At 45.7% G+C, this 20,000-nt stretch overlaps 1 protein-coding gene across 1 annotated transcript in view; it reads left to right on the plus strand.

Annotated features, from left to right (window-relative positions):
* The window catches only part of LOC310787853 (phosphorylase b kinase regulatory subunit alpha, skeletal muscle isoform-like), a gene marked incomplete at both ends in the record, with an annotated part of 71,473 nt that overhangs the window by 47,463 nt on the left and 4,010 nt on the right, over positions 1-20,000 (plus strand). The window contains 7 exons of the mRNA XM_083649316.1: positions 368-446; positions 1,685-1,814; positions 3,827-3,928; positions 10,526-10,620; positions 11,336-11,380; positions 11,852-12,001; positions 14,090-14,143. Of these exons, the coding sequence (XP_083505442.1) occupies positions 368-446; positions 1,685-1,814; positions 3,827-3,928; positions 10,526-10,620; positions 11,336-11,380; positions 11,852-12,001; positions 14,090-14,143 (655 nt within the window). The remainder of the gene's footprint in view (positions 1-367; positions 447-1,684; positions 1,815-3,826; positions 3,929-10,525; positions 10,621-11,335; positions 11,381-11,851; positions 12,002-14,089; positions 14,144-20,000) is intronic.

Consider the following 20,000-nt stretch of genomic DNA (forward strand, 5'->3'; position numbering starts at 1 on the left):
CCGCTATGTCACTCCTATCCAGAGAACCTCCCAATGAGGCCAACAGTTCTAGATCACCAACATTGCAAGCGAGGTCACAGCTCCCAGACAAAGATACACGAAATATGTCTGTGAACCTGGAGTGACCATGAATGATAGAGAAAAGGACTTGAGATCTTTCTGTTAAACAGCCTCCATGTCTAATTTCACCCAGCAGACAGACTGATTCCACTAACCATCTTACAGAAGAAGCAGCAGACCTGTTAATCTTAAAAGTAAATTCTGATATGTTTGGTTCTTCTCTGAGTGGCATAGTTTCACAAGATAAACCAGATGTTCGTCAGTGAAGCGTGGCAGCTTTTGAACAGAAGTGTTGACTGTGTTTCAGCCCTATGCCTCCGGACCAGCTGGCCAATCTCATCGAGTCCGCCAGCGAGAACAACCTGACCATTGCCGTCCTCACCCAGGTACACAGTGAGAGCTTTTTAAAACGGTGGTTCTCAACTGGTCTAGCCTCTCAAACCACATTTTTCATTAGTCAATAAGTCGCAACCCAATTTTCAGATTTTTTTTAAACACATTTAAACTGGTGATGCTCATCGAGTTTCAAGGCTCTAAATGGAACTGTATGAAGTATAGGCCTTCTACAAAGAAATGGCTACTATGGGAAATCACGCATTCACAAGTCTTTCCAGTCTGCTGTCTGCTGATGACGGCAATCATGCAAAAAATCCCCCCAAAAATCCATGCAGTTTCACCATCACCACGGGATGTGAAGAATGAAGATGTTTTAACCATAAAATATGCTGGTCCTCAACCTATTACGCATAGCGCAGCTGGCAACGGGAGCTTGTTTAATCAAAAAATTGCACGAGAGCTTAATAATGCATTGATCCTATATTTCATCTCATAGTGCAAGTCGAGGTGTTTGTGTGCTTTGCCTCATGCGTGATGCCCGCCTTGTGCTGCCTATGATTTTATTGACAATGAACATTGCTATTGACACTGTTTTTCCAGCAAAAATAGTAGGCTATAACATGTGTTGGGGGAGGGTCAATCACATTTTTCCAATCACTTGGGGAGGGCCAAAGAAAAATATATTTTGGTCACAGGAGGGTTACAGCTTTTTATTTCAGAGGACTCGAAATCCCTCCAGTGACCCCCCTTCTAAATAACGAACAAACTAAGTATACGACACATAGTACTTTATTGATGTGCTTACCTATTGGCTATTTCTGTATCTCTTCAAATTTCCACATCGATTTCTGTGCCAACAGGTTAAGACAGAGATCATTTCAACACAATTCGGTATAAAAATTTACAAAAAACAGTGCAAAATAGACCAGGCAGGGTATTGAAGTATATCCCTTTTTCCCGTTTAAACCAAAAATGCAAAAGAGTGAGAGAGAGAGAGAATTTTGGTTTAAAATGGGAAAACGGATTATACTTTAGTACCCCAATCCCCATTTTAAGTGGCCCACCATGAATTTTTAAAGGGGGGAATGCAAAATCCATGGCCACTTAAAAATGGGCCATAGTTTGGCCACCCCTGGAGTAGTGTTGTGTCATTTGAAGATGTGGTTGTGCTTGTTGGTATCAGCGCTAGCGACTCTGTAGTGGATGCTCTTACCTTTATTGAATATTATTGAAATACTGTTTTGATTTGTGACCAATCTTATGATAATCACTCTGTGTCTGTGTACAGGAGATCATGGTATTCTTAGCCATGGTAATCCGTAGTCAGCCATCTCTGTTCGGTGAGATGTTTCGTCTGAGGATCGGACTCATCCTGCAGGTCATGACCACCGAACTGGCCCAGTCCCTCAACTGCTCCGGTATCTATCTATCTATCTATCTATCTATCTATCTATCTATCTATCTATCTATCTATCTATCTATCTATCTATCTATCTATCTATCTATCCATCCATCCATCCATCCATCATATTTTCCTCTAACTAGGACCACCCCCCGTGGGAGTTAGACGCACCCAGACCCAGACCCACCCGCATGGTTGCCCTTTACATTCCCTGAAAGTTTCAGCCCGATCGCACATAGAATGGCATAGCTGTGGCTGAGCAAAGTTCTGCTCACTCGCTGACTCACTCACTCACTCACACACAGGCACTTTTCACTCTTATTATAGGATTCCTCCTTTATTTAGCTCAGCTGCAGAGGGTAGCAGGCCTTTTAGGTCAGTCAATCTGTGGGGGGGGAAACACCTAACCAAGAACAAATTGATGTTGATATGATACAAAAGGGTTTTCAACAGATGATGTTACCATTGGGCATGGAGAATACAAAAAAGTGGGACAAGAAAGCTCAGCAGGCCAAGTAGAAAACAAAATAGAAAAATTAGCTATTTTGTTTGAAGATGTACATTGTTAGTAAACTTGTTCAGTACACTTGTACATTACTTCTACATTAAATCGTGATCCTAATATCCAAGAAGCTCCTTTTACTGTACCTTTGGGCATGGTAAATAACATACTAAAAGTCTACCGACATGAAAACTCTGGAAAGGGGTAATTTTCAAGATGGCGTCCATCTGAGATGGCTGCCAGGAAATTAAAATGGCTGTATCTCAATTACTATTCAACCTAGAAAGGTGGTTTTGGCATCTAACCCTTATTATTTTTATTGACCATTCCAAGATGGCATCCCAAGAGAGCGCCCAAATTCCGGTGAATAGGGTACAATTATTAACAACTTCTGCAGTTCATTACTTACATCAAGACGATATTTTTTTTTGTTACAACTTTTCTGAAATGTTCTAACCCATTAGTCCAATCAATATATAAAAAAGAACGCCTAGCCCTGAACAAATTGATACATAAGGGTTTTCAATGGATTCTGGTACTATTGGGCATGTTAACATACTTTGGGTCCCCCTCTTGGGATGCCATCTTAATTAACTGATGGTAATTTCACTGATTCAGTTGTATTCCTTGAGCCTTAAAACCTAGGGTTATAGACACCAAAAACGCCTTTCTAGGTTGAATAGTAATCGAGATATACCATTTTAAGCTCCCGGCAGCCATCTTGAAAAAAAATGACCCCTTTCCAGAATTTTCATTTTGGTAGACTTTTAGTATGTCAATTTGCCCATCCGCAATGGTAACAGAATCCACTGAAAAACATTTTGTATCAATTTGGTCTTGGTTAGGTGTTTTTGCTCCACAGATTTACTGGCCTATTTATTGCCCTTACAGAAAAACCACATGAACTTCACACGTCCAAAATCACATGTGATGTGGTTTTGGACCTTTTTCACATGTGAAATGTGTGAAACCCATGTAAATTCCCATGTGTTTACATGTGAAACCTGATTACATGTGAAACCCATGTAAATGTTGTTTTCCACATAATAGGCAACATATTTTTCATGTTATAACATGTGATAACATGTTTTCCACATGTGAAAATGTTCCAAAACCACATGCTTTTCATGGGTTTCACATGTGTTCCACATGTTTTCACATGTGAAATTTAACATGGTTTTTTTCTGTAAGGGCGGAAGCAGGCTTATATTAGAGACAGACTTTCATTTCTAATCCCCTCTGTTTGACAAGTAGATTTGCTATTTCAGGACCAAGCCTCCTTGTTTTATGATCTGCTTCTGTTGTTTGTTTGTTTTGTTACTGCTATGCATTGCGATATCGACAAGGGCATGTTCCAGAGACTTGCCATCTTGTGGCACTTGTACATTACTACAAACTACAGTTACATTATCTATCTATCTATCTATCTATCTATCTATCTATCTATCTATCTATCTATCTATCTATCTATCTATCTATCTATCTATCTATCTATCTATCTATCTATCTACCTGTCTGTCTTTCAGGTGAGGAGGCGACAGAGTCTTTGATGAACATGAGTCCATCACAGTTGAAGAGTCTCCTCCACCACATCTTCAGTGGGAAGGAGTTTGGCATTCAGAAGAGCGGTGAGTGACACTGTCCTGTAGCTCAGCGGCCACAGGTTCAATCCCCATGATGGCCAGTAGTCCTGATCAAGTGTCCATGAGCAAGGCACTAAACCCCTATGTGCTCACTCACTAGAACCTAAGATAGATCGTATTATAGAAGCCTTTTTTGGGTGATTTGACTCCCCTCTAGTGGCCATCTTGGAGGTCCTCAGCTCTTCCAGTATCTGGTCAGCTAACCATCACTGTCTTGTTGTTAAAGTCGAGCTGAACCCAAAAATGACTTTTATTTTATTTTAGTTCAAATACCTGGGTATGCAGTGCACCTATTTAATAATGTATGCCAAAAAAATCACACAAATCTAATTTCTTTAGTTTTTTACACTTTTTCACATCAAAAGTTCATTTTTCAAGATTTCATTCATAACAGTAATCTACAATTTGCTGACATCACCTAGTACTATTGCATTTCTACCCCATTTCAACCAATCATATCACGACATGGCAGCTGTCAATCAAATCTTCATTTCAGGATAATTTTCTCTAACAAATGAAGGAGAAAATGGCGCCTAGTGCCCGTCATCTGGCAGAATTCCTATCCCATAAACTAACTACTAACTTGGCCAATTGTATGTTGATATACACAATAAAGAAAACGGTAATGCTTAAGAATGCTAAGAAATGTAACTGGCTGGTTAAAACTTGCATTCCAGGAATATTGTATTTACCGCAATAGCGATAATGGCGCGTGCCTGAGAGCCTGGTTTTCAGGGGTCGCACCTCTGAGATTCTAGGCCGACGGGCTGCACTCTCCGCTCGGAGCTGTCTGCCTGCGGCTCGCTGAGCTCCACTCAGCCACTAAACCTCGTGTCACCAGGCTCTCTCGAGGAGAGCGCCACAACACGTTGAATCCTACTCGAATTGGGGGCGGAACACGCCAGGATTGGCAAAAGCCCAATCCAGTGCCCAGAATTGTCAAATAAAATCATCGACATGCTACTATGACCCGCCTCTCAACCTGTCATCTCAGACAAGTTATGTTTTCAGTCTGAAACGGACTCCGACCCACACGCCACTATGGGTTCAGTTCGACTTTAACACTTCTGAATAGCACCCTCAGTGGTTCTCAAAGTGGGATCCGGGGGCCCCCAGCAGTCCTTGGGGGTTCCAGGGGGTCCACAGCAAAAAGGGGAATACTTTATTTTCACTATAATTCCATCCATAAGTAGCACAATGTCAGAATGTATGACTGTGCTGTGCACGCATGATCTGATTTCACCAAGTAACAGTGGTTCCTGGACCAACTTTTCTTCCTAGTATGGGCCAGGAAAACCCCGCCCCCAAACTCATTTGATTGGTCGCTACAATTGCTTCTTCCTGAAAATGTGCGGCAAGTAAAAAAAAAAAAGTGGTTAAGATTAGGGTTAGGGTGTGAAAAAAGTGCAGCTCAGGGTGTGCTCGGTCTTATGGCTTAATGGGTAAGTGCGGCTCAGGGTGTGCTCGGTCTTATGGCTTAATGGGTAAGTGCGGCTCAGGGTGTGCTCGGTCTTATGGCTTAATGGGTAAGTGCAGCTCAGGGTGTGCTCGGTCTTATGGCTTAATGGGTAAGTGCAGCTCAGGGTGTGCTCGGTCTTATGGCTTAATGGGTAAGTGCAGCTCAGGGTGTGCTCGGTCTTATGGCTTAATGGGTAAGTGCAGCTCAGGGTGTGCTCGGTCTTATGGCTTAATGGGTAAGGTGCTTGCCTTCCAATCTAAGGACTGGGGTTAAATTCCTGGTCAAACCACACACATTTTTGGCGGTGCTTCATTACGGGCCCTACATCTGGCTTTGTCCAGACCAATTTGGTCACCAATTTAGGATGCACTTCTGTTGAGTGATGTCTGCTGCACGCCAATCCGAGGAAGCCTTTCAGCCTTTAGGTGGGACGCTGCAGTACTCAGCCAATCAGAACACACAGCAAGCCTTTGGGTGGGACGCTGCGGTACTCAGCCAATCAGAACACGGGAGCAAGCCTTTGTGTGGGACGCTGCGTTAAGCTTCTGGCATACTCTTTGCGCCCAGCCAAGCGCATAGAGCGCGCGGCGATTATGACGTCATCGCACGGGGCATGTCGGGGGGCGAGGCCTGAGCGCGGCACCTCCATGGAGATTTTTCTATCAGCGCGTCGGGGTTTGCTGCCTGTGCCTGTGAGATCTCTGTGGTAGGCTATCAGCGGATATCTGCTGTGATTGAGTCCTCACCGTCGTACAGTCGCCTTCAAAAGCATAATGTTCGATTATAACGAACTAGTTGTGTGGCTTAGCCTTCTCAAATGTTGAGGGTCGTTTTTTAGAATTTAATATATAGAATTGGGAACGTTATATTCAATTTCATTCAGACTGCCTTTCACTGATCGCCGCCATTTCTGGAGCACTCACTATGTTCTGTTTTGGCCTGCGCAGAGTGCGCACGCCCTCCATGGAGCCCCGCCTCCAGCGCGTGCGCGAAGAGTATGCTAGAAGCTTTACTCTAAGCCAATCACAAATGCCTGGCAACCGGCAGCAGACATTGGCTGTGAGAGATCGCTACCTTAAAAGTATAGAATTTAGTTTACAAAGGTCTTTTTAGTTTAGTTTAGTTTATTTGTTTGACAATTCAAATTAAAAGGACACTTCCATGGTTGCAACACCAGAATACATGCACAATTAAAAGAACATCAAGGATAACACAAAAAAGTTACAGAACTTATTTCCATTGTGGTCCTTGTAGTAAGGTGTGTGTGTGTGTGTAGGTGTGTGTGTGTGTGTGTGTGTGTGTGTGTGTGTGTGTGTTAGAGCTGGGCTCGGGCTGAATTTTCCTTACCGAACCCGACCGAGCCCGTCACATTATTAGCCGAGCCTGGCCCGGCCCGACAGGTGTCAATTGATAATCTGTCCGAGCCCGGCCCGAACCCCCTCCCTGATTTTTTTTTCCCCCCACGGAGCGCAGCAACAACAGCAACAACAGCAACAACAGCAACAACAGCAAATAGCGACCAGCCTAACAGCCCTATATAATCCCAAACCAAAATCAGTCCTCGTAATTCAAAGCAGTCAATGATTATGTACAAAGCAAAGCACCAAACAGCCTAATTCGTGCGTGCCGTGCACTGCCCACACACAATCCCACATCGCTGAAAGAAGTACTGCACGGTGTCTGCGACACCAGCGCTGATGAGCCTACACGCAGCTGACTCCGGGCAGAGCAGCAGAGTGCATGTCTGGGCGTGTTTCATTCGATGCCTTCAGGTGCTTTCATTAACGTAGTAAATTAGCTCAGGAGCTGATGATAGATTTTATTTGAAGGCAAAAACAAGTGACTGATTACGTGACCGAGCCCGGCCCGAGCCCGAACGCGACTTCAATAATTCTGTCCGAACCCGGGTTCGGGTTCCGAGTCCGACGGGCCGGGTAGCCCTGCTCTAGTGTGTGTGTGTGTGTGTGTGTGTGTGTGTGTGTGTGTGTGTGTGTGTGTGTGTGTGTGTGTGTGTGTGTGTGTGTGTGTGTGTGTGTGTGTGTGTGTGTGTGTGTGTGTGTGTGTGTGTGTGTGTGTGTGTGCGTGCGTGTGTGCATGGAGACAGTAAAAGTGGGGGCACGGTGGCTCAGTGGTAGAGCTGTCGCCTCGCAGTCAGAAGGTCCTGAGTTCGATTCTCGCCTGGGACACTGTGGGCGCTGTGGTTGTGTTCCCCCCCCATATCTTCAGTGCCCACTGCCCAGGTGGGGTATCTCGTCGTAAGGGCCTTTCTGTCTGTGTGGAGTTTGCATGTTCTCCCCGTGCTCCCCCAGGGGGTTCCTCCGTATATAACCCCCCCCCATTAAAAACATGCAGAAGATCAGATTGTCATCGTCATCCGACCAGTGATGACAACATCCGAAGTCGGTCCCCGGGCGCTGTACGAGAAAGCGACCACTGCTCCTGGCCTGCCCCCCGGAGGAAAGGACAAAGCCAGGATGGGTTAAATGCAGAAGACAAATTTCACCGGCCACCGTCAGCATGAGTGTCACATTTTGTACATACTGAAAAACCCATTTTAACACTGAATTTGAAAAAGTTATGCATTTCTTTATTTGCAAAGCCTTTGGAAAAGCCCATAAATCATAGATTTACTGCATTATTTCATATCAATGTGAAGAATTTGGCTGATAATGATAACCGATATTAACATTGCAACATCTGACCGATACCGATATGACCGATATGTTAAAAAATGACTAACATCGGCCGATACCGATATGATTGCCGATATATCGTGCATCCCTAAATACAAGTATAACAATTTGGTTAGGGTTAGGGTTGGTCATGGTTTGATAAGAAAACCCTAACCTGAATCTTAATCTTTTTTACTTGCCGCACATTTTCAGGAAGAAGAAATTTGCGGCGACCAATCAAATGAGTTCAGGGCGGGGTTTTCCCAGCCCATACTAGGAAGAGATGTTGGTCCAGGAACACCTGTTACTTGGTGAAATCAGTTTGTGTTGGTCATCGTTTCATACAGTTTCTGTAATAACATATCTTAAAGCAAATATCTTATCAGATGGGGGACCCTAAGACAAAATTAATGTCCGTGGTCTAATTTGTGTCAGTTTAGGGGTCCTTGACGTGGAAAGGTTTGAGGACCACTGCCCTAGATTATGTATCTAGTAGCATCTAGCATTAACATGTTCACATTAAAGTGATACTCTCAAAGATTTTCATGTATGGTGATTGAGCCTATGGCCCATTGATGGAAGCCTTTGCATTTTCAGTATTGCAGCATTTAAGAACTGGGCATCTGTTTAGACCATAGATAGTAAAGCGATAATCTTGAAGATTTTCATGTAAATAAATGACTATATTATATCCTCAACTGAGTTATCACAATGGTGATTGAGCCTATGGACCATTGATAAAAGCCCTTGCATCTCTTTGTATTGCAACATTTATGAACTTGTGTCTGTGGTGACACTTTCCCCGCCCCCAAACTAAAAAAACAGAAAGATATCACAAGCAGCACACAGTTCTTGACGCGTTTCCCATCACCCAGCACCCGCCAGAGAGGGTAGGCGGAGTCGGAGGAAGTTGCTGTTGTTTCCACATTATTATGATCCCACTGGAGATTTGGGAACACACCCTGCGCCCGCCTACGCAGCAGTCAAGCATCAGGATTGGCCAGGAGCGAGCCTTTTGTTCCCTTTTGACAGCTCAGTATCCCCCCCACACACACACCCAGTCGCCCACGTGTCATAGCAATCTCCAATGGGGTCCGCTGAGCAACTTCTTCTTCTTTTGAGACGTGCGTGCGGTTGGCATCCAAGCGTTGCATTACCGCCCCCACTGGCCAACTTGAATATATTAGGAAGAAGAAAAAACCCTTCACGTCACATATGTGCCACTGTGTGGATCTAATCTGCAATTACTGCTCATAGCCATTGGTGTTGTCAGAGACAAGAAAACTGAAATTTTCTGTATTATCACTTTAAATATGGATGAAATGAATGTGACGTCAGCCATTGGTTTTTGATACCTCAAAATGAAGCTCAAAACTCTTATTTCCGCGTAATGTTTCCCAGAGCATCCTGGGAAATCCATGTACTGCATGGGGGTGTGTCACATGGTGCAGCCAAGTCGACGGTCCGCCTGGCTTGTGTTCTTTTAATACAACCGCCAAACAGAAGAAGAAGGAGCCTCCAACCTGTTAGCTGCTGCTAAGCTTCCACAAAGTAAATCTGATTTTGAAATATGCATTATTTTTATAAACTGACTCCATAACGGGGATCTATACAGTTACGTGTGTCTACTAACATTATAACATCATAAAGATAACGCTGTTTCTGATAGTTTACAAAATTACTACTTGCTAATCTGCTAGCAAGCTATCTGGTGAGCTTCTTCTTCTGCTTCTATTAAGAGCTTTCCGGCAGACTAGATGCCTTGCGGCACATTGCTGCCTCTTACTGTTCTTATTTATCCGATGTATTTACAGTATCATCTATTACCCTCGAAATGGGAAATCATTTAGAAAACGGAGGACATGAGAGCATGAAAAAGACTTGAAATAATTGATTCAGACCATAAACTTATTTGGAAAGTGTTTATTTAAGACATCGACCCGGAGAGAAGTCAGGTGATTTTCCAATTGAGTTCAATGATACCTACTTTGTTTCTGCAGGACCCACGTCACCCCCCACTGGCCATTCGAAAGAATAAAATTTCCGCATTAGCTTCACACAGAGACAGGCTCAATTACCCACTGGTTTAGACACCCCATAGAGGGTGGGTGGCGCTAACACAATAGACTCACTCTAATGTCACATATGCAACACTGTTTGGATCTCACCTGCAATTAATGCTGACCATAGGTGTTGCCAAAAAGAACAAAACTGAAATCTTTGAGATTATCACTTTAACATCAATGTGTTTGCTGATAACAGTTTGTTCTATAGGTTGGAATAATGTAAAGGTTATATTATTATTGTTGGGTGAAAACTACATCTCTGAAATGTCAGCTTTTCAGGAACCAAGAACATCATCATGTATTTTAGGGTTTATGCAGTAAGATTAGAATATTTTTGTTTGTTTCTGTTTTCCGTATATTGACACTTGTTGGTTTTTGTTTTCAGTGCGGACGACTGGAGGAACGTCAGTCTCTGTCCAGGATCCTGGAAACCCAAAGGACAAGACAGGAGACGGTCGACACCGCAGCCACATCCGATTGGTGATATTATACTAAACACTACTACTGTCAACTGTACTACCACTAGCATACAACTACTACCCTTCTGAAAAAGTATAGTTCTCCTAACTAAACTTTTGTTCAGTTCTGTTCTTTCTGTTTCCTTTGTTTTATTTCGACTCGGACTAGAGCGCTCCTTTCTAGCCTACCTCCTTCCCCTCCTTCTCCTCATTGCTCATTTCTGCCGTCCGTCGTCATACGCACACACACACGCACACGCACACACACACACACACACACACACACACACACACACACACACACACACACACACACACACACACACACACGCAGCTCGGCGCTCCTTTCTAGACTACCGTGCCTCTCCGTCATCCTCCTTGCAAGGCTGTTCTCTGTGTGTCTGTTCCCTCATTGTTAAACTCGTTGTGTGGTTCAGAGTGGAAGTAGCGCCACCAGTCGCCGCCATTACAGTTGTGGGCGCTTCCACACCAAAGTTGTCGAGTTTTCGAGTGACAATATTGTTCCTCGGTTTCCCTGCGAGGGCTCGCCACTTCGGCGGCTCGCAGACGCAGCTCACGTACTGCGCGCTCGCCAGCTCAAAAGTCCCTCTCCGATTATAGGTGTGAGATTTCTCTCTCTCTCTGTCTTTGTGTTTATTGCCAAAATGCTACAACTTGCTTTCAGTTTCTGTAATAACATTGTTTAAATAAATTGTTTTTGTCCTTCTGTCCTCCAGTCGCTGTCTGTCCACTCCCTGGACATCAACAACATCCAATCAGGGGTGAGTAAGATCCAGTCAGGGTCATCATGGGGTCTACATGAGGTCAACTCAAACTCCTCACATCTAAACACCTAATTATTAAGAGATGGTTCACCCTAAAGACAGAGCTGAGGTGTCTATTGCAGGAAAATCTCATAACTTCATGTTTTCATCCCATGCGTGCGTGCATGCACGCGTGTGTTTGTGTTTGTGTGTGCGTGTGCGTGTGCGCGTGCGCGTGTGCGTGTGTGTGTGTGTGCGTGCGTGCGCGCGTGTGTGCGTGTGCGTGCGCGTGCGCGCGTGTGTGTGTGTGCGTGCCTGCACGCGCGTGTGTGTGCGTGTGCGTGCGTGCACGCGTGTGTGTGTGTGTGTGTGCGCGTGCGTGCGTGCGTGCACGCGTGTGTGTGTGTTTGTGTGTGTGTGTGCGCGTGCGTGCGTGCGTGCACGCGTGTGTGTGTGTTTGTTTGTGTGTGTGTGTGTGTGCGTGCACAGCGTTACAGGCTGCCCCCCATAGAGTCCTTCCACGGCGCCGTGCCTCTGAAGGAGCGGCAGGGCCAGTGGCTCCGCCGCCGCCGGCTGGATGGAGCGCTGAACCGCGTTCCTGTCGGCTTCTACCAGAAGGTCTGGAAGATCCTGCAGAAGGTCAGAACCAGCAACACAACACCAACTATCAGCAACACAACAGCAACCACCAGCAACCAGGAACACAACACCAACCACCAGCAACACAACAGCAACCAGCAACACAACACCACACACAACACCAACCACCAGCAACACCGGTTCACACACTGATCGTCTCCTTTCTGTCTGTCAACTCTGTCAAGTTGATGATAATCTATACTATAATAACGGGATCGTCTCTCTGTCTGTCTGTCTGTCTGTCTGTCCTTCGCGTATCTCGAGAACCGTTGGTCGGATCGACTTGAAACCCGACGGAGGGCGGTGCCCTGTTTCCGTGCGATTCGGACGCAAAACACGTTCGATATTAATACATTTGTGTTCAATCGAGCGTGTGCTCCTAACAGCCCTGGCTGTCAACACTGCTGTGAGGACAGTCGTTAGCTAAGTCAACATCAGTCCTTGAGATTGAATGGGGGGGGGGGAGGGGTGTTATCTTATAAGGGGTCCTTTCTGAAAAACATTTGAGAACCTCTGCTCTAGGGCAACACCACTTCTGGGAACCCCCATCCTGTGTAAGTAGGGTAAAACCTGGCCATTTCCACCACTGCTTATGGATGAGCATCAACTGCTGCATGCCATCGAGAACCGTTGGTCGGATCGACTTCAAACTTTGGGAGTGTGCCCTATTGTGCAGTGCAGTGCCCTGTTTTTGTGCAATTCGGCATAGCGCCACCTACTGGAAATATAGAAAATGTGGTTTATCTCAAGAACCATTCGTCAGATCGACTTCAACTTTGGGGAGTGTGCTGAGGGGAACTCGACACAGTGCAGTGCCGAATTTCATGTAATTCGGAACAGCGCCACCTATTGGCCACACAAAAAGTGGAGGAGTGCGCTTAGGGGGACTCAAAGAGGTGCAGGGAGCTGAATTATGTGCAATTTGGCATAGCGCCACCTACTGGCAAGACAAAAAGCGCTTTATCTCCATAGCCATTCATCTGATCGACTTCAAGCTTAAAACTCGGGGAGTGCGCTTAGGGGGACTCAACGGAGTGCAGGGAGCTGAATTCCGTGTAATTTGGCATAGCGCCACCTACTGGCAACACATAAAGCGGTTTATCTCGATAGCCATTCATCTGATCGACTTCAAACTTGGGGAGTGTGCTCCTGGGAACTCAAAGTAGTGCGGCGCTGAATTTCTTGCAATTTGACATAGTGCCACCTGCTGGCAACACAAAAAGCAGTTTATCTCGAGAAACATTTGTCCGATTGTGACTTCAAACTTGGGGAGTGCGCTGCTCAGACCCCGATGGAGTGCGGTGCCACATTTCATGCAATTTGGACTTATTCCAGGACTGTCTGTATGTCTGTCCTTTGCGTATCTCGAGAACCGTTTGTCGGATCGACTTCAAACTTGCGCTTACGGGGACCTGACAGAGTGCAGTGTGTGTGTGGGGGGGAAGCGCCCATGGGGTGGTGCATGGGGGAACGGGCACTGCACTAGTAATAATAATAATAATAATAATAATAATGAGTATACTGTATGTCCTCTAATATTAGCCCTTTATTTAGCTCAGCTGCAGAGGGTAGCAGGCCTTTATTGGAAGGCAAGCTTATATTAGAGACAGGCCTTCATTTCTAATTGCCTCTGCTTGACAAGCTTATTTGCTCATATTTTAGGACCAAGCCTCCTTGCTTTCTGATTTGTTTCTGTTGGGGTTCGAGAGGTAGCCATTTTTTGTTACTGCAATGTATTATGATAATTACGGTAATCAACGATGGTATGCTTCAGACACTTGCGCCGGCCGAGCAGGCTAACTTCTGGTTAGCCCTCTGCTAACTTGAATGGAGATAAAATAATTTAATTGTGTAGTGTGGCTCTTCTAGAATTTACAGTTAAATTTGATGTGGCTGTTGAGGGATATTCAGTCACTGACACTTGCATGGGTTGCTATGGTACAGTACTTCAAATGTAGCTACAGCCATCTTGTGGCACATATGTACATTACTACAAACTACAACGTTATATAACAGGCACCCCAGCTTTTATTGACTACTGGCCACCATTACAGGAAATAATAATGATAATAATCCTCTGTGTTTTAGTGCCATGGTCTGTCGATCGAGGGAAGTGTCCTTCCATCCTCCACCACAAGGGAGGTAAAGTCTAAACTGTCTTCAGATCTTCACAACACCATCACACAATTTATCTTAACATTATTTAATGTTAAGATTGATCGATCGATCACTCTATCTATCTATCTATCTATCTATCTATCTATCTATCTATCTATCTATCTATCTATCTATCACGGGGTGGGAGCGTAAGTAAACCACAACTTACCCACCACTCGTGGAGTCACCACCGGCACGGGAAGTGGGGAGCTGCCGGGGCTGCAGCCCCCCCTGGTGGTGGCTGCAGCCCCTGCACCTTTCTGACGCAGCCCCCCTCAGCCCCCCTGGATTTTCACTTGGCGATAATTAAAAAAAAATGTAAATGTTGAATTAAGAAAAAAAACATAGTATAAACGCTTTTATAAATATGGGTAGAATGTGTTAAAAGAGACTATGAAAATATATAGCCTATTTATTGAGGAGTGCTTTTATTGTGAAATTCCTCCTCACGGACCGGATCTTCCAAATCCATTTCACTTCCGTGCTTTGAATACAAACAGTTGGCAAACATCCTCAAATCACAAAATTCCTCCTTGCTGCAGATAGAGAAACAGTCGCCTTTCTGCTTGCTCCTGCTTCTCTGCCAGCTTTTTGCTTTTTAACTACGAAACTTTCTTTTTTCTTTTATCCCCCTGATTTTACTACTACGCCACTTTCTAGTAACGATCTTTAATTTTGAATCGTTATCCTATTTTTATGAAATCACCACTAACAGCACTTTCGGAGCTCACCCAGGCTAAGTATAGCCTAGCATAGCCTAGCACTCCGGAGACTGTCGGATAAAATGCCTCATATACGCTGCTGTGATCATCTTCAAAGGATTGCCGTACTGGAAACAACGATATTTCATCTCTCAAAGAACTCACTGCCATCGAGTCAAATTGCACGGAATGTCACGAGCAACGTGAGTACATTATCATCTCCCAGGGATGCTGACTCACTGCTACCGAGTCAAACTGCTATGGCTACTAACCTAGAGCTAGCTGATGCGGCTAGCCTGCCAGCTCCGGAGAAAGCCCTTGCTAACATCGCTAACCAAACTGCGAGCCCGAAGCATAAACAAAGACATATCCCAAAGAGATTAGTGATTTCCGAATCCACAATTACTCCACAAAACCCTGAAATCAGCTCAGCAACAGGCTGGCCCTCCCTAAATTCCAGCCTGCGGTGCTCGGCTCGGCAAGCTAATGACCGGACACGGGCTCTCCGCACGAGAGAGGAGGGTCGTCAACTGCTTAACCACAAACCCCAAAACGAGCGGCCATGGACTACTGTCACGAGAGGAGGAACAGCCCCCCCTCCTCCGCTAATGGAATTGCAACTTGAGAATCGTTTTGGCCTGCTTCGATCACCTCCAGCTGACATAGCTGCCCAGCTCCACCATGAGAGGAAAAATCAGGCTAGCGCTAGCACAAGGCCTCAGGGAAGAAACGGTGCCCCAGAGCCCAAGGACACTCAAGCCATAACAACCCTGATAGTAGGCGATTGTACAGTCAAAAACATCAGGAGTTGGAGAAATTCCAAAACATACTGCTTCCCTCAAGACGCAATCTCTGACATAACAGGAACAATTACAGAGCTACTTACATCTCACAAAGCTGTGACTAGGGTGATCCTGCACATTGGAAAAAATGTCATTTATAAGCAAGAATCAGAGAAACTTAAATCTGACTTTACCAATCTGCTGAATATGCTAGCCTCTCTAAACATTGAGGCTTTTATCAGTGGCCCTTTACCATCTCACGGCACGAACCGCTTCAGCAGACTACTAGGCCTAAGTTCATGGCTTTCCACCGCCTGCCCACTACATAAAGTAAACTTTATTGAGAATTTTAATTTGTTCTGGCAGCGTGAGCACCTCTTCACTGCGGACGGGCACTATCTCAATAGTGCTGGCGAGGCTTTACTGAGTTCTAATCTACTATACACGGTGGACTATTACAAGGTCAAGATCCCTCTAAAGCCTCCCCAAGGCAGACAGCCTGACGCAGCGGCCACAGAGCTCTCCTCCAGCCCTGCTTCACCTGCAGCCACCGACCATGCTCAGATCGACGCAGCTTCCGGCCCAGCTGCCGACCCTGCCCAACTGACCAACGACGCCACACCTCCGGCAGTCACCACACCTCCGGCTCTACAGGTCGACGCCCCACCTCCTGCCGCCGCCCCGGCCCAACTGACCAACGACGCCCCACCTCCTGCCGCCGCCCCGGCCCAACTGTCCAACGCCACACATCCGGCAGCCGCTGTCCCGGCAGCCGCTGTCCCGGCTCTACAGGTCGTCGCCCCACCTTCTGCCGCCGCCCCGGCTCTACATTTCGACGCCGCGGCTCAACAGGACGACGCCACGCCTCCTGCAGCAGCTGTCCTGGCTCTACAGGTCGACGCCGTGGCTCAACTGGTCGACGCTCCACCAAACGACGACGACTTCATCTTCTCCCCTCCCCTCCTCTCTTCCACCCCCCCTTTCTCCTCCACCCCCCCTTCCCCACTCTTTCCCCCTCCCCTCCACTCTCCCACCTCCCTCTTCTCGCCCCCCACCGTAGCTCAACGGCCTGATGACCCGGCGGAGAGCGATGCCCCCCCAGGTGTTTCCTTGGAGACCTCATTCCCCCCCCCCTCCACTCCTCCACCTCCCTCTCATCGCCCTCCTCCCTTTCCCCCTCCCTCCACCTACTGCCATTCTCAGCTGGCATGAACAAGCTGATTGAGGAGGTTAATGTTAGTCTAGCTAGCCCGCTCCGCACCTCCAACAAACTGTTTGAGCAGGCTGACGCTGGACTAGCTGGCCTGCAGTGCACCCCTCCGCCTGGCCTAAAAGAACTGGCTAATCAGCCCTCTCCATCTGTCATGAACACACTGGCTGAACAGACTCCTGGCCTAAAAAAACTGGCTAATCAGCCCTCTCCATCTGTCATGAACACACTGGCTGAACAGACTCACGCCAGAATAGCCAGCGCCCCCTGCTCCTCCCCACCCTCAACACCTCCTCCTCCTCGCCCCCCCCCCCCATCCCAAAGACCCCCTCGCTTAAATGAGCTGGCTAATCAGCCCTCTCCATCCATGAACACACTGGCTAAACAGACTCATGCCAGCATAGCCAGCACCCCCTGCTCCTCCCCACGCCAAAGACCCCCTCGCTCCTCCCCACCCCCAAGACCTCCTTGTTCCGACCCCCCACCCTCAAAACCACCTCCCCCTCCCACCTGCTCACCTTTCCCTCAATCTCCCTGCCCGCCCCAAAGGGGAAAACTGAAAAAATCATTTCCGGCCCCAAAAACAAGGTCACAGAGCATCATGAAACGATCAAATGTCTAGCTATCCCCACCCTGATTAGCTACAGAACAAACAAAGATTATCTCTCAGCATGTCCTGTTCCAGGACCAAGCCTACTATCTGTTCTCCAGGGACACTCTGAAAAGCATTTACAAAATCAACCCAGCAATGCAAGTATCAAGGCTGCACTGCTAAATATTAGGTCACTTGTAAGCAAGTCGCTTCTAATAAACGATCTGATTACGAGTCATAAACTGGACCTCATGTTCCTCACAGAGACCTGGCTTGATCTAAACAACAGGGAATATGTTCTTAATGAGTCAGCCCCACCTAACTTTAACTACATTGACGCCCCCAGAGTCGGTAAGAAGGGGGGAGGAGTAGCTATTATTTTCTCTGATGTTTTTCAATGTAAGCAGGTATCGTTTGGCGACTTTTCATCGTTTGAATATCTGGCCGCTGTTCTGAAGTGCTCTCCCTCTATTTTACTACTGATTATATACAGACCACCTAAGTACTCTAGTAGTTTTTTTTATGAATTTTCAGAACTCCTTTCTATAATCTCCATAGAACACGACTGTTTAACTATTGCAGGAGATTTTAATATTCATATTGACAACCCCAATGATAATTATGCCAAAGAATTGAATAACCTCCTTGACACTTTTGACCTGTTACAACATGTCTCTGGGCCCACTCACAATCGAGGCCATACCCTAGACTTATTTATCACCAAGGGCTTTGAGTCATCGTTTCTTTCAGCTAGTGATGTTGCTCTGTCCGACCATCTCTGTATCTTTCTTGAACTCAAGGTCACCCCTATCGCTCTTACTCGGTCAAAAACCATCAAAAAGCGTCACATCAACGAGAGCACTAGCACACGGTTCATGGAGGCTTTCTCGCTGGCCCCTTCCCTCTCCTCAGCCTCTGTCAATGATCTCCTAGATAACTTCAATTCTAAAACCCTAAAGGCTATTGATGCTGTAGCTCCCATTAGATCTAAACTAATCTCCGGTAAGAAAAAAGCACCATGGAGAAACGCTCCCTCTGTAAATAACAAAAAAAGAGATTGTAGGAAAGCCGAGCGCAAATGGCGGAAAACTAAACTTCACATCGATTATGACATCTATAAAAATAGTCTTCACTCCTACAACCAGGAACTAAAAAATTCCAGAAAATTCTTCTTCTCCGACATTATCAGCAAAAACACCAATGACGCTCGCACTCTTTTTGCCACTGTTGACAGGCTGACAAACCCCCCCCCACAAATTGCCCCTGATCTTCTATCCAATGTCAAATGCAATGAATTTGCGACCTTCTTTAGGGATAAAATTATAAATATCAGACTAACTATTTCCACATCAAGAACAAATGTGGCTCCGCCGCACCCACAGAATAGGTGCTTAATTAACATGACTCAGTTCAATGTCATTGACCACAAGAAACTAGAAGAAACGATACGAGGCCTTAAATCCTCATCATGTTGCCTAGACACCCTGCCAACAAGCTTTCTAAAAAATGTCTACAGTTGCCTGGCGACCGACATACTGAAGATAATTAATACCTCTCTTCTTACAGGCATTTTTCCAAAATCTCTAAAAACTGCAGTTGTTAAGCCCTTGCTAAAGAAGCGTAGCCTCGACCCCTCTATAATCAGCAATTACAGACCAATATCAAATCTTCCCTTTATTAGCAAAATACTCGAAAAAACTGTCTACCAACAACTCAATACCTTTCTATCCTCCAATGATCTCCTAGATCCCTTCCAATCAGGCTTCCGACCCCATCATAGCACCGAAACTGCGCTTATCAGAGTTATAAATGACATCCGAATGACCACTGATTCAGGTAAAATCTCAATCTTAATGTTACTAGACCTCAGCGCTGCCTTTGATACGGTTGACCACGAAATTCTATTGGACAGACTGGAAAACTGGGTCGGGCTTTCCGGCACGGTCCTAGAGTGGTTCAGATCTTATCTGCAAGACAGGAACTACTTTGTCTCCATTGGCAACTACACATCTGAACAAACCAAAATGACATGTGGGGTACCCCAAGGATCAATTTTAGGTCCTGTCCTGTTTAACCTTTATATGCTCTCTCTGGGCCTAATTATGCAAAAAAACAAAATAGCTTATCATAGCTATGCAGATGACACCCAACTCTACATAGCCCTCTCATCGGATGACTATGCCCCCATAGAGACACTGTGTCAGTGCCTTGCGCAAATTAATGATTGGATGTGCCAGAATTTTCTCCAACTTAATAAAGACAAAACAGAGATAATTGTCTTCGGCAAAAAAGAAGATAGGCTCAAAGTTACTGCTCACCTCGAATCCCTATCTTTGAAGCCAAAGGACCAGGTAAAAAATCTTGGCATTATTATTGACTCTGATCTAAATTTCAACTCCCACATCAAGCTTATAAGAAAATCTGCCTTCTATCATCTAAAAAATATAGCAAGGATTAGAGGCTATATGTCCAAACAAGATCTTGAAAAACTAATTCATGCTTTCATTTCTAGCAGGCTAGACTACTGCAACAGTCTTTTCAATGGTCTTCCCAAAAA

Source organism: Poromitra crassiceps (assembly GCF_964638095.1).
Source record: "Poromitra crassiceps genome assembly, chromosome: 13".
NCBI lineage: Eukaryota > Metazoa > Chordata > Actinopteri > Beryciformes > Melamphaidae > Poromitra > Poromitra crassiceps.